Raw genomic sequence first — 13,035 nt, forward strand, 5'->3', positions numbered from 1 at the left:
AAAATTTTAAATTTCTGCTACGTTCCCCAACAGGGCGCAGCGTATAGGTACGTCGCATCTAAGCTATTTTAACAAATGCATGTTTGAACCTGAGACACGGGACGGACGCGTCGGTGGTGCAGCTCCTTTTTCAGTGTCACGCGCGGATGAACGGGCCTGTTTCCCACGCGGCGTCACCACCGATGCAAGTCCACGAAACGTTGCATCTCGCCTGTGCCGCCCGTGCCTCTTTGGATGCTCTGCCCGCCGTTTTTGAATTAATGCCCACAATTACTTATGCCAGCACGAACGGAGAAGAGAAAACGATCGAAGGCATCGTGTACATTGACTACGGCTGCAACGCATCTATAAAAGGGCACCATTTCCTCATCCCTCTCACACTCATCTCTCAAGCCTCCTCCGCTTCTTCGTTTCGAGCCAAATCCACCACTCGAGCCGCCATGCTGTTCTACGGCCCTACCTACCGTCGCCCTCGCACCGTGCCGGAGAGGGAGTACCCGGCCGGAGTCATCGTCGAGAATAGCCTGAGGGTGTCGGCCATCTCAAGGTGGAGGGGCCCTAAAGAGTTGACTCGCTTCTTCCTCCAAGCCGGCTACCGCCACCTCCCTCCGGGCACTCTGCCCATGTTCCACCTCCACGAGCAGTACGATGGCGACGCCAGCGGCATCGTCATCAGCCTCTACGTCACCTTCACCAACCCCTACGACGCTCACCACCTCCTCGGCCAGGTGTTCTGGTGTGGATGCGAGTTTATCGCGTTCACCACCTACAACATCTTCACCAACTTCCACCACATCTTCCCCCACCCCAACGGCATGCACACCCTCCCCTACCAGATGCCGGAGAACGACGAGTGAGGGGCATCGGCTAAGGAGGGGCCAAGGAGTTGTTCGAGTGCGAGTCTTTCTATCTATCTAGCTTGTGTTGTGTTGTGTTGGTTGGGGCGTGTGTGCCCGTGTCTTCTAGCTATATGTCTAGTTTTAATTATTTTCCTATCATGTTTTATGCACTATATGTTGTAAGGGGATGCCCCTCTATATGTTCTCTAAGGGGATGCTACTAGGGTACCCGATGCCCCTCTATCGTGCTATCTATTAATGTTTTTTCGGGCCTAAAGTTTCTCCATTGCATTTTATTTATGTGGCCATGTGAACTAAAAAATGCACTAAAACATGATCCAATCATAAAAGTTGTTGTTAGCACGTGTCTAATTAATTATCTTCTTTTTATGTTTTATGCACTATATGTTGTAAGGGGATGCCCCTCTATGTTGTAAGGAGATGCTACTAGGGGCACACTAGATGTCTTCTTTTTTTGAGAGGGGCACAACCTTTTTCGGTTGAAACACACGAGTAAAAACTTTGAAAACACCATAGCACAAATCAAAAAAAATTAAAAATGGTGCTTGGTTGAAATAAACTAGAACCAAATAATTGCAACTTTTTTGGTTCACAAAGACTGCAAGTTAGACTGCTAACTAGAACCAACCTTTTGTTTTAGGCGAAACAACACGGGACCCTACCATCGGACACGATAGCTTGTGCATAAAAATAGCTCAAATAATTATCAGATGAGTTATCTCAAAAAAGGTGACTGCAGGAAACTTAAAATTTGTGAAATAACCTAAAGCCGAAAAGATATATCGATGTCAATGACCGTGTGCACTTTTTTTTGCACTAGCTACACTTCTTTTATCAATGGGCCTGGATATGTTCTATTCGGCCCTGCCTAACTTCTATATGGGCCTGGCCTTTTCGGGCAACTGTGGACGAACCTTTTTTTCCTTTTCTCCCTCTACCACTGAAACTGAAACTGATGACGAACTGAAGAACTGAAAAAACGGGGCCGAAACAGAGTGGAGAAGACATGCCGAATTCGTACAACGCAACACTTTTATTCAAACATCCATATCATTACGATTACAAATGATGCCCAATCTATTCACTTACGACTAATTATCATCACATAAACAAATACGAGAGTAATTACACAAACATAAAAAAGTCCGGCCATCAGCCCCATCAAATTGCCCTGCTTCTGCAATTCGGTGAGTTTCTTCATCTGCTTGTTCAGCTCTGCCGTCACTCCTGCATCGCCCCCCCCCCCCCCCACACACACACAGTAGCACCAATGGAATGGGCGCCCTCAATGGAATTGCCAGATCCAGGGGCCCCAGATCCAGACGGGCCTGATCCAAACTTGCCCAACTTCTCCGCCTCCAACGGTAAATCGAGCTCCCCTGATGCACCCTCCAGTTGAATCCGCTCTATGTACTCATCTAGCCACTCAAAATGGATGCATTGCTTCAATTTCTGAAATCGGAAAGATGAACCCTAAATCCCAAATCCGATGAAAAATGGGCAAATATGAAATTGGGAGACAAAAGCCAAAATTGGCATATTGAGAAGTAAAATCTCACCTTTCCCTGCTCTGGTTTGCTCTCGCATTTCACGAATTCCCGCCCAAGGTTGCCATTCTTGTCAGTCGTTGTGACTAGCCGCTTCAGGGGTGCGGTACGTGGGCATGCAGGGCACCTTGTCATGGGCTCTGCGCCATAGCGCGGCCATGAGCGGCGGGAGGCTGAAGCGGAGCTCGACATTGCTAGGTTGCGGCCCGGAACGGCGTTGCTGCGCGTCGTCGCCGGAGAAGAAGAACAACAACGGTCGGGGAGGGGGGAGGATGGGCTCGGGTGCTGCACGGCTCGGTGTCCTCTTGTACCAATGCTGAGCTGGATAAGTTAGTGGGTCCCATGCTGTGGGTCCCGCTCACCTGACCAATGCTGAGCTGGATAAGTTAGTGGGTCCCATGTTGTGGGTCCCGCTCACCTGATTTGAGTTTTAAACATGTGTCTTTGGATTAGGCAGCAGTGTCGCACGGCAACTATTTTTTCCAACGCAGATGTCGCATGAGAGCCATTTGAACCAACGATGTCGCATGAGAGACAATTCAACTCAACGACGTCGCATGGGAACTATTTGCCCCGAGGACAACTCGCTCGAGGAGTCGGTATGACACGGTGGGGCTGCCACCGCAACTCCTTTCTCCGAGCACAGAAGTTTCCAAAAAAGAACTGAGTGTGGGCATGTCCAGAATCAGTGAAGTAGTGTTTCTTCTCTTCCACAAGCTGCACAAAAAACCCCAGCCTTGATATGCCGCCGCTGGAGCTCAGTTCCAACTGCCAGACCATTTCTCATTAACCTCCACATGTGAATTTTTGCCTTGTTAGGAGCACTAGTATCCCACAAAGCTAGCCATCCCTTGTGTTGGTTCACCGAGGAGGAAGAGCCTGGCCGTCCAGTCTTCACCCCGTTCAACCTCATCCTTAAGTGATACGCCGACCTCACTCAGAACTGCCCATTCTTGGTAAAATTCCATGCTAAATAGTCTTCCGTACTTGGGCCTCCAATCGCTATCTGTTTAATATCTCTTGCATCATCTGGTGAGAACATTTCATCAACTAGATTCATATTCCAGACCTTCCCATTCGGCATCATTAAATCCTGGACTTTTGTCACCCCTGGCACAAAGGTTTGCCCAAGCGGCTTCATACTTCCTTGCCTTGGAATCCAACTGTCATGATGTATGTTTATCCTAGACCCATCTCCTATTCGCCAAATCGTGCCTTCTCTCAACAGATCCCTCCCATAGATTATACTACGAAAGGTATAAGAGGCGCCAGAGGGACATGTTGCATTCATAATCGTCCCATCCTTGAAATACCGGGCCTTCAGAACTCTAGCACACAAGGATTGTGGGTACTGTAGCACTCTCCAAGCTTGCTTTGCTAACAAGGCCTGGTTGAAAGCCACTGGGTCTCTAAACCCAAGTCCACCGTCCCGCTTGGCAGTACACATTTTCTCCCATGCTAGCCAATGCACTTTCCTCTCACCGTTTGCTGCACCCCACCAGAAAATTGACGAAATTGATGTCAGGTTCCCGCACATCTTCTTTGTGAGTTGAAAACAACTCATGGTAAAAGTTGGTGTAGATTATAGCACAGATTTGACAAGCACTTCTCGTGCCGCCTTTGATAAACCCTGTCCTTTCCATCCCGATACCTTCCCTTTAGAGCACTCGGTAACATATTTGAATGTTCCATCCTTGGATTTTCCAACCACTGTTGGTAGTCCAAGATATCTCTCCCTCAGCGCCTCCGTTTCAATTCCAATAGCCTGCTTCAAAGGCCCCTTCTCCTCCTGCGCACAGCCCTTTCCAAAAATTATAGCAGATTTTTGAAGGTTAACTTTTTGACCAGAAGCGGCCTCATACCTCTCTAGAATCTGCCTTAGTGCTATCAAATTATTTTGGGATCCTTCCAAGAAAACGATGCTGTCATCTGCAAATAATAGGTGTGTTACATGGGGCCGGCGCTCCCAAATGAAACACCCTTAATTGTTTTGTTCTGTTGTGCCTTCTTTAACAAAGCTGAGAACCCCTCGACACAAAACAAGAACAAATATGGTGATAGTGGATCCCCTTGCCGCAGACCTCTTGAAGTTGTGATGATTGGGTTGTGCGACATGCTCTGTTTTTGGGCTATATGGCGAACACAAAAGAAATATTTTGTTTTCAATTGTACTACTGATGTTGTGTTATTTATGTCCAATTTTATCTGTTACTTGGCGACCCTCCAGCAGAAAGGCATGCTCTGTACAGACAAACATAGATAGTAGTAACAAACTTGAATTGGTTGCAAAAATAGCAAATTAAGTTGGTGGTACACATGCATGGATGATGAAGCCTTCTTCAATCTCAACTCGTCGTTGCTGGAGTCGGCAAATTCGACGCGCATGAGATCTGTGGATATAGATCTTACATGAGAGCTGCTATACACACGACGAAATTGCAGCCGACGCAGGCACGATCCAATATGGCAGCCCCGTCGTGTGTGATGGCATTTCGAGCTTACATTATTGAGAAGTTGGTCCCAATTCTTTTGACATGTAAAGTGTCCGCCTCAATGTCTCATTAAGCAATGCATTTAAGCCTTCTCTCCCACTAAGTCATGCAAAATTTGCCACGTAAGCGAGTCATGCATTTAACTTATAAAGTACGGTTGTTTTTGCATTAGTCTATGCATGCAACGCTGCGAACGAAACAAGTCTAGGAGTAGCAGCCCAAGGCATCGCTTCATTCCCTGCAATGTCACTTAGCCTAGGAGTTGCGTTGCGTTGCTGAATGGTGTCAAGTAGTAGTTCATTTGTAGATCCACTCGTCGGAGCGCTTGCCGCCGCCGGCGGAGTCGACGTCGATGAAGATGCTGACGGCCTTGCCGATGCGGGGGCGGTCCTTGGTGGTCTCGAGCGAGTTGCGGACGTGGGCGACGGCGCCCCAGGAGCGGAGCGTGTTGGCCACGTCGTCGAGGCGGAGCAGGTACTCCTCCTCCGTCAGCGGGAAGGACCGCTGCTCCCGGTACTTCCACATCACGTTCATCGCCAGCAGGCTCCGCCCCATGAACTGCTTCCGGATGAGCGTCACGTCGTAGCTCCGGCCGTAGCGCTTCCGGATGAGCGTGGCCAGGTCGAGCCCGCTGAAGCCGTCGTCGTCCGGCGCCCCCACCAGCCGCTCCAGCTCCTCCCGGTTCCGCCTCGACGCCGACGCCGACGACGTGCCCTGCAATCGACCACGATCAGTCGGCTCCCCTGTTCGTCAGCACTCGACGTGCACGCACGCACGCAACAAGATTAGGGCGTGTACCTCGTCGTCGTCTTTTCTTGGCTTCTCTTCTTTGTCTTCGTCGTCGTCGTCTTTGCCGCTGCTGGATTCGCCGCCGTCGTCGGCGACGGCCCTGACCGGGACGACGGCGCCGCGGCGGAAGGAGCCTGAAGATGGCCTCCTCGTGCGGCTAGGAGGATGTGCGTTGATGGTGCTCCGCCGTGGACATAATAATAAAATGTCGTGTTGATGGTGGTGATGGATCATGCGCAGGTTCTGGGGGTGGCCGCTGGAGAGCACATTCATCATGGAGCTCGATCGATCACGGCGACTGGACCGGACAACCCCAAGATGGATGGATGGATGGATCGACTTGTCTGGTCTGCCTGGAGGGACAAAGAATCGTTTACTTGCCAGGAGGAAGCACAACCACAATATAGAGTATGAACAAATTGTTTGTAAAAAGTAACTTTATGTGTGTGGTGTACAAAGAACAGAGGAGTCTATAAACGATAAAACTGATTATTCTATCTTGGCGAACTGTACTGATAATGAAGATGTAAAGAAGTGTGTAAGAGAAGACGCACAACAAAGGGCATTTGGTCTAGTGGTATGATTCTCGCTTAGGGTGCGAGAGGTCCCGAGTTCAATTCTCGGAATGCCCCTAATCTTTCTTTTTTCATCTTTTTTAATTATAAAAAAATGTCTTCCTCCCCGCACCACACACACCTGAATATTTCCATCAGTACCCGAAGGAAGGATATTTTGGTTTGTTCCCTGAACAAGCCCTCTGGTATGCATGCAGATGGTCAATCTAATCTAAAGAAAGAAAAGCAACAAAAAGGAAACCATGTTTACCCAGGAGCGGAGGTAATTAATTAAGCAACCAGCTAGTTACTTACTACTAACCTCTGAAGCTTCTTCAGATCCTATCCCCTGCCCGGTCCGTCCGTCCGGCCGGCAGAGTTGGTGCGAGCTCGATTGCTTGCTCCGGCCTGCTCGTGAACAAGAAGAAGAAGAAGAAGAAGAAGAAGAAGAAGAAGAAGAAGAAGAAGAAGATGAAGAGTCGATTACTTCTGGGAGAGCTCGCTGAGAGGAGGAAGAGGGCGAGAAGGAAGGAAGGTTCAGAAGCGGAGAAAAGCAAGAGGAAGAGAAGAAACAGAGGTGGAAGAAATCCCCAAGCTTTGCTTTTTGGTAGGCTTGCGTGACGCCACAGCCACAGCCACACCAGTGACCAGACCAGGCTCAAGGATGGATGGATGCGTGGTGGCAGACGCAGCGGGGACGCTCACCACCCACATTCCCTTCCTTCCTTTCTTTCTTTCTTTCTTTCTTTTCCTCCCTCTTTCTCTCAGAAAAAAAAAATCACACCCATGAGGGAGGTTCTTGATTAATTCCCACAATATTGTATACACTCACTTACTTTTCTACTAAATCATTTCCTCGTTGTTTTCAACGGTTCGTTTTACCGGGCCGGATTAATATCTCTAGCACTATATTTATTTTTCTCTCCACGACTTTTCCCTTTTTCTTTGTACGCACGTACTGTGCATAGAATTGCGGTAGTAGCTTATTTTGGGGTGAAAAATGCTCCCTCCTCTGTCCGAAATTAGCCCAAGCTCAAACGGGCGTATCTAGCACTGAAATACGTCTAGATACACCCGTTTGAACGTCAACTTATTCCGGACAGATCAAGTATAATTGTGGTAGCTGCTAGTAGTAGTATTGGCATCAAGGTTTTGGATCCCAAGCTGACCTTTTTTCTCGAGGGTCACCGGAATTTGCGGTTACCACGGTAACCGCCAAATTCCGGAAAAATCTCAGACGAAATTTAAAATTAAAATTTGAATTCAAATATTTTTTACGCGATATAGATACGTAATATTTTACTCAAAAGCTAAGGAAAAATGCCTACTTTCTAAAAAAGAATAAAAATGCGTCAGGCCAGAGTCGAACCTGCAACTAGCAGCTAAGGAAAGGATACCTTTGCCACTACCAGTCCTGTTGCCATGGAAGAGATACCGTCTATTTAACTGGTCAGTGAGCGTTTGAATTCAAAATTTTCAAAATATTCGAGATATTTTGCTCGGTATGAGTGTTTCTCGAGGGTGGACGGTAAACGAGGTAACCGCGTGAGATCGCGAAATTTCGCTCGGTACCCAAAACGCTGATTGGCATGCACCGGCCAGACCCCTGAATTAGATGTTTCTCGTTATCGGTGTCATATTATTGGACTTTGAATCTGAAATTAATTGTGTGTTGTAAATCGATCAGATGAATATTCAACGAATTTTGGTTACAAGTATGTACAAGCAACAACTCAAATGGGAACATCTTGTAGGGCTTCTACTCCTGTCTTATTCTCTCTGTATTATATATGGGCATGGTTTGCGAGTATTCAATTCAGTGCCCGGGCTCATCTGTGCCACTAGGTAAACAGTAAAATAAAAAACATATTAGAAAATTCGGGAAAATCTGAAAACAAAATTGGATGCAAGATGATTCAGTGGACGTGGTGTGTGCGCAATGTCATGGCTAAATAAGATTCGAGGAGCTTGTGACAAAAAAGACAAAATGAGCTCCAAACAGTGTTGCTTTCAAAAGTTTCTCACATGCTCGGAAATTTTCTTTTCTGCCGAGAGCTACTCAATTGTCCAAACTCCATGAAATTTGGCACAGACTTCATGCACATGACCAATTCACATCATAACAAAAAAATGTTTTATTATTTTTAATTTAACTATTTTTAACGATTTCACTGTTCACAGATGGGTGCGTATGCACTCAAGAGCGTAACCACCGCTTCCCATGGTTTTTTGTCCCCCAAGAGTCACAAGCATACTCATTTAAGTATACAACTCAACATTGCACGAGAGCATCTCTAACGGATAAAAAAAGCCACGAGCCCCTTTCGGGGGCTTTAACCCACTCTAATCGAAATCCGAAAGGACTTTGATACTGTTTTCGAAAGGCCAAAAAACGTGCCACGGCTATCTATCGCCTATTGTAGCAGTTTTTAAGTGGCATTTTTTGCCTTTTCTTTTCCTATGTTTCCGTGCTGGGTTTCATCGTATTTTTTGCTTTTATTAGTTTTCTGTGTTTCTTTAGCAGTTTTTCAGTTTTTTTTATTTTTCATTCTTTTCTTTTGTGTTTCGGGTTTCCTGGTTTCTTACTGGGTTCCTTCAGTTTTTTTATTTCTGTTTCCTTTTTCTTTCCATTTTTTCAACACATATCTAATTTTTTTCACACACATTGTACCCTTTTCTCATAGACCAAACATTGTTTTTATACAGATTGCTTTTTCAAAGATATATTTTGATGTCTACTTTTTTCTTCATACACATTATACATTTTTCGTATACATTTTTTGACATGTCAACACTTTTCAGATATATGATTAACATTTTTTTTCAAATGCATTTTTATGAAAAAAAATCAAATACAAGTTAAATATTTTCAGATAGCTATTAAAATATTTTTTAGCTACTTGATTGTTTTTACATTGTAGATACATATTTTAAGTGTCATGAACATATTTTGTGAAATGCGTCAACATTTTGTTAAATTTATGGTACATTGTAAGTATTGTTTTTACATTGTAGGAGTATAAATATTATTAAAATTTCGTGTACATTTTTTTGAATATTTCGAACTTTTTTTAAATGTCACAAGTATTTTGTAATTCTATCAACATTTTAAAAAATATACACATTTTTTTACAAAGTGTTAACATTTTTCAAATTTGCTGTTTTTAAAATTTGAAGTAATTTAAATTTGGGCAGCGCTAGCTTCAGTCAAACATCATGAGATCTCGGATGAACATTAAAATCAAAGAAGGTGAAAAGAAATAAAAAAATTCTGAATTTGTTCTGGTAAACTTCGACAATTGTTCTAAGTGCTTGCAAATTTTCATCATGAGATCACATTCATCGAAGGATTGGAAAAAAATTGATGCTTCGAAAATGCTATTTTTGAAAGCATTTTGGAGCACTAATTTTGTTTGTTGGTCACGCCTTCCACGAATGTGATCTCATGATGAAAATTTGCAAACACTTAGAACATTTGTCAAAGTTTACTAAAAAAATCACAATTTTTTGAATTTTTTGCAAGAATAATAATCGATTTTACTATTCAGTGGAGCTTAGAAGGGTACTTTGGGCCCCCTCTAATAATATGTAGGAAATTCCTTTTTCGCTCCTATTCTCAATCCCAGTGCCAAAATACTACTTCTCACATGAGTGAAATTTCCTCTCCAAACCACCACTGCCGTCCATTTTCACCTCCACTGCTGATGCGGTTATCCAATTAGGATTTTGAACAACCCTCCCCCGACGGCCATGGTTATGAGCCCTGTGACGGTGCCTACTGCTGTGGAGGCACCACCTCACCATGCCGCATCATTATCATCCGGGAGGTATGCTGCGAGATCCATCAACACTAACTAACTCAAAGGAGTTGGCAGAGGCAGAGGCGGAGATGCTTACGGACGACGAGGCGACTAAGAACCAAGAGCTCCAAGCACACTTGCTCGACGATCTAGATTCGAGATGGATGAGGATGGGGTTCACCTCGAGGGAGGGGGGGTTAGGGTGGAGGCATAGGAGCGCACTATCGAGGAGTCGCGATAGGACTACCGCCGTGAGCTCGATACAGCGAGCACCTCGCCCGCATGGAGAGCTTTGCAGATGGGCGGTCCACCGCCGAGGAGTCACATGCCGAGTATCGCCTTGAGATCCGTTACCATAACCACATGGCTCCGACATGGAGCGCTTGGCGAATAAGGGGTGCATCGTCAAGGCGTCGCAAGCCGAGGTACTACCGCGAGTCCTGGTACCGTGACCACGTCGCCGCCTAGTGCCTACACGGTGGTATGTTTTAAATCTCCACAGTTGATTCAATTAAGGGGGTTGTACCGAAGCAGATGACCGTACATACATAATCAAGGGAAATAATAATCGCCCTTTCTCTGACACAGCTTTAGAAACAAAGCAATTTAGAAAATTCTTTCAAATACGTACTCAACGGTATATTTTCATGTAGCATATAACTCAAATTTCATTGATCAAATTAATGACCTAGCTAGGGTACGCTCGGCCCTTATAAGCCAGAAGAGAGTGAGTGGCACTAGTTTTTGTCTTCTTGCTCTAATGTTTTTTTAAGCACCAGCCTTGAACATGTGGTGCAGGTATCACTAGTGCAGAACCGGCCTTTATCACCGGTTCGTAAGGGCCTTTAGTGCCGGTTCTGCAACCGGCACTATGGAGTGGAGACTAAAGCCCCCCCCCCCTTTAGTACCGGTTTGGCACGAACCGGCGCTAACGTGCCACCACGTGGCACGAGCCAGGCCCGGGTGCGTGTAGGACATTAGTACCGGTTGGTAACACCAACCGGTACTAAATGTTTGGGTGTGTTTTGGTTTTAATTTTAATTTTTCCTTTAGTTTTGTGTTTTCAATTTAATTTAGTGATTGTTTTACATTATAATGAGTTGTTAAATCATTAGGTGAAAGTACCGCAGATTAGTTTCGACTGGATGCATGTGGATCCTAGCTAAGTGATCAAGTATATGCCATATCCATATTACTTGATCAATTAGTGATCTAAGTAATATGGATATGGCATATACTTGATCACTTAGCTAGGATCCATCCAGTTGAAACTAATATGCGGTTTCTTTCATAAATGATATAATAACTCATCATCATCATATTAATATAAAAACTCTTGCATCATATCATCACCAACAACAGTATATACTAGCTAGCAAAGATATCATCGAGTTCAACATGGTCATGATATTATAAGCATTCATAACACCACAAAAGCAAATCACTCTTTGAGATTAAGTTCAGGACGAAGAACACGGACACGCATGAGAGGACAACAAGTACTAAGAGCATGATAACTAGCTAAATCACTCCTGCTGCTCTCTCTCAGGTAAAATAGCATAGAACATGTATAACTCTCCTAATTCATCATATTGGAGCATGCAGATGAACCTGTCTCCTAATCATGGGCTGCGCTTCTGATTGCTGCCCCCTAGTACTTCTCTGCGATCATTAATAATTTTGCTTCAATCTTTCACTGTTAAGCATTCATCGCTTTCAGAAATCCTGAATGCACTCATGTGCACTGTAGGATATCTTGGCCGTAAGCTAACAATTGACATGCGACCTTGAGTCTCGATCCACTGAGGCACAACTGTCATCGGGAGTCCCTGTTGAAGAACATCGTATAGTAATTAATATACTTAGCAATGAAAGTTTAGCTTGAAAAATAATGTATGCAAAAGATGCACTGAGGACTAATAGTAAAAATCTTACCATCTTTCCTAAATACATGTGACCGTAGTTCAATACGATCACTATTGGTCGCACGTTTTGAGTACTAAGATTTTCAAATTCAGGAAAATGATTTTTCTTAACAGCATCAAGATCCTCAAGCCATGAAACATAATGATTTATCTCCTCGCAGTTTAGTTCAGCTCCGGGACAGTAGTAGGTCCTGTCTACCAAGCGCTGGACATGTTTGCTTGAATGGAAATAAGCTGTCAATAAAAATTAGTTGTCAACTATTTTTGAATAAACAATATCAAAGACATAAATATGGTTGATAAACTCACATAATGGTAGAACTGGAGGCGTCCGCACATCGACCCAGATCTCCCTATTACCTTCAATATCATCTTCCGGACGAATATCAAAGGTGATAACCATATCAGGCTCAAATGCAAAAGCCTTGCATAGTGCTTGCCAAGTTTTGCATTCAAAATAGGTGTACGTGTCTGCATTGTATAATTTGACGTTGAAAGTATAACCAGCATGCTCGGTCTTCAGGTAAACTCTCTTTACCTCCATAGTTTCCATAGCACTGAAACCTATCTTATCCAAGACAAAAATTCTTGCATGGCAGTGGATGCGCTAGTAGAATAGTGAAAATTTAAAATTATAAGTTGAAGCAAATGAAGCATATATATAAGTCATGCTTAATTACGAAAAAAGACTTGTCGTTGTGACTTACTGTATCCACTTCGAAGGTCTCATCCAGCTTGATGCTGAAGCGCCTATCATCAACAAGGAAATTTCTGTCGCACAGGCCGCGCTGGTCTTCACAGAATTCGCACTTAATGAAATCTTTTTCGTCGTTAGACGACATTTCCTATGTTCATATAGGTGAAACATTAAACACTTACTAGTTCTATTAATTCAACTAATTCAACTACTTCTATTAGTTCAACTAGTTCTATTAATTCAACTAATTCAACTACTTCTATTAGTTCAACTAGTTCTATTAATTCAACTAATTCAAGTAAGCATTTAATAAAAATAAACGTGTTCTATTAATTTTCTTACTAAAATAAAGTAGCTAGTTCCATATAGTA

The 13,035-nt window shown here is 44.2% G+C and overlaps 1 protein-coding gene and 1 non-coding gene across 2 annotated transcripts; one reads left to right on the forward strand and one right to left on the reverse strand.

Annotated features, from left to right (window-relative positions):
* Positions 1 to 4,665: 4,665 nt before the first annotated feature.
* Positions 4,666 to 6,939, reverse strand: LOC123146350 (uncharacterized). The gene is made up of 4 exons (XM_044565999.1): positions 6,730 to 6,939; positions 6,558 to 6,650; positions 5,698 to 6,041; positions 4,666 to 5,613 (listed from the first exon to the last, which is right to left on the reverse strand). The coding sequence occupies exons 3-4, from the start codon at positions 5,962 to 5,964 to the stop codon at positions 5,197 to 5,199; spliced, it is 684 nt and encodes a 227-aa protein (XP_044421934.1). The 5' UTR covers positions 5,965 to 6,041; positions 6,558 to 6,650; positions 6,730 to 6,939; the 3' UTR covers positions 4,666 to 5,196.
* On the forward strand, positions 6,249 to 6,320 carry TRNAP-AGG (transfer RNA proline (anticodon AGG)). The gene has a single exon. It is a non-coding gene; the product is annotated as a tRNA-Pro (tRNA).
* Positions 6,940 to 13,035: the final 6,096 nt, after the last annotated feature.

The sequence above is a fragment of the Triticum aestivum genome, chromosome 6D (genome assembly GCF_018294505.1).
Source record: "Triticum aestivum cultivar Chinese Spring chromosome 6D, IWGSC CS RefSeq v2.1, whole genome shotgun sequence".
In the NCBI taxonomy this organism is placed as follows: Eukaryota; Viridiplantae; Streptophyta; class Magnoliopsida; order Poales; family Poaceae; genus Triticum; species Triticum aestivum.

Bases quoted from the DNA above. Each gene is read 5' to 3' on its own strand.
- LOC123146350 (XM_044565999.1), bottom strand. From the start codon at position 5,964: ATGATGAATGTGCTCTCCAGCGGCCACCCCCAGAACCTGCGCATGATC. The intron at 5,614-5,697 runs GTACACGCCCTA...GGTCGATTGCAG, and splicing joins CAAGAAAAGACGACGACGAG to GGCACGTCGTCGGCGTCGGC.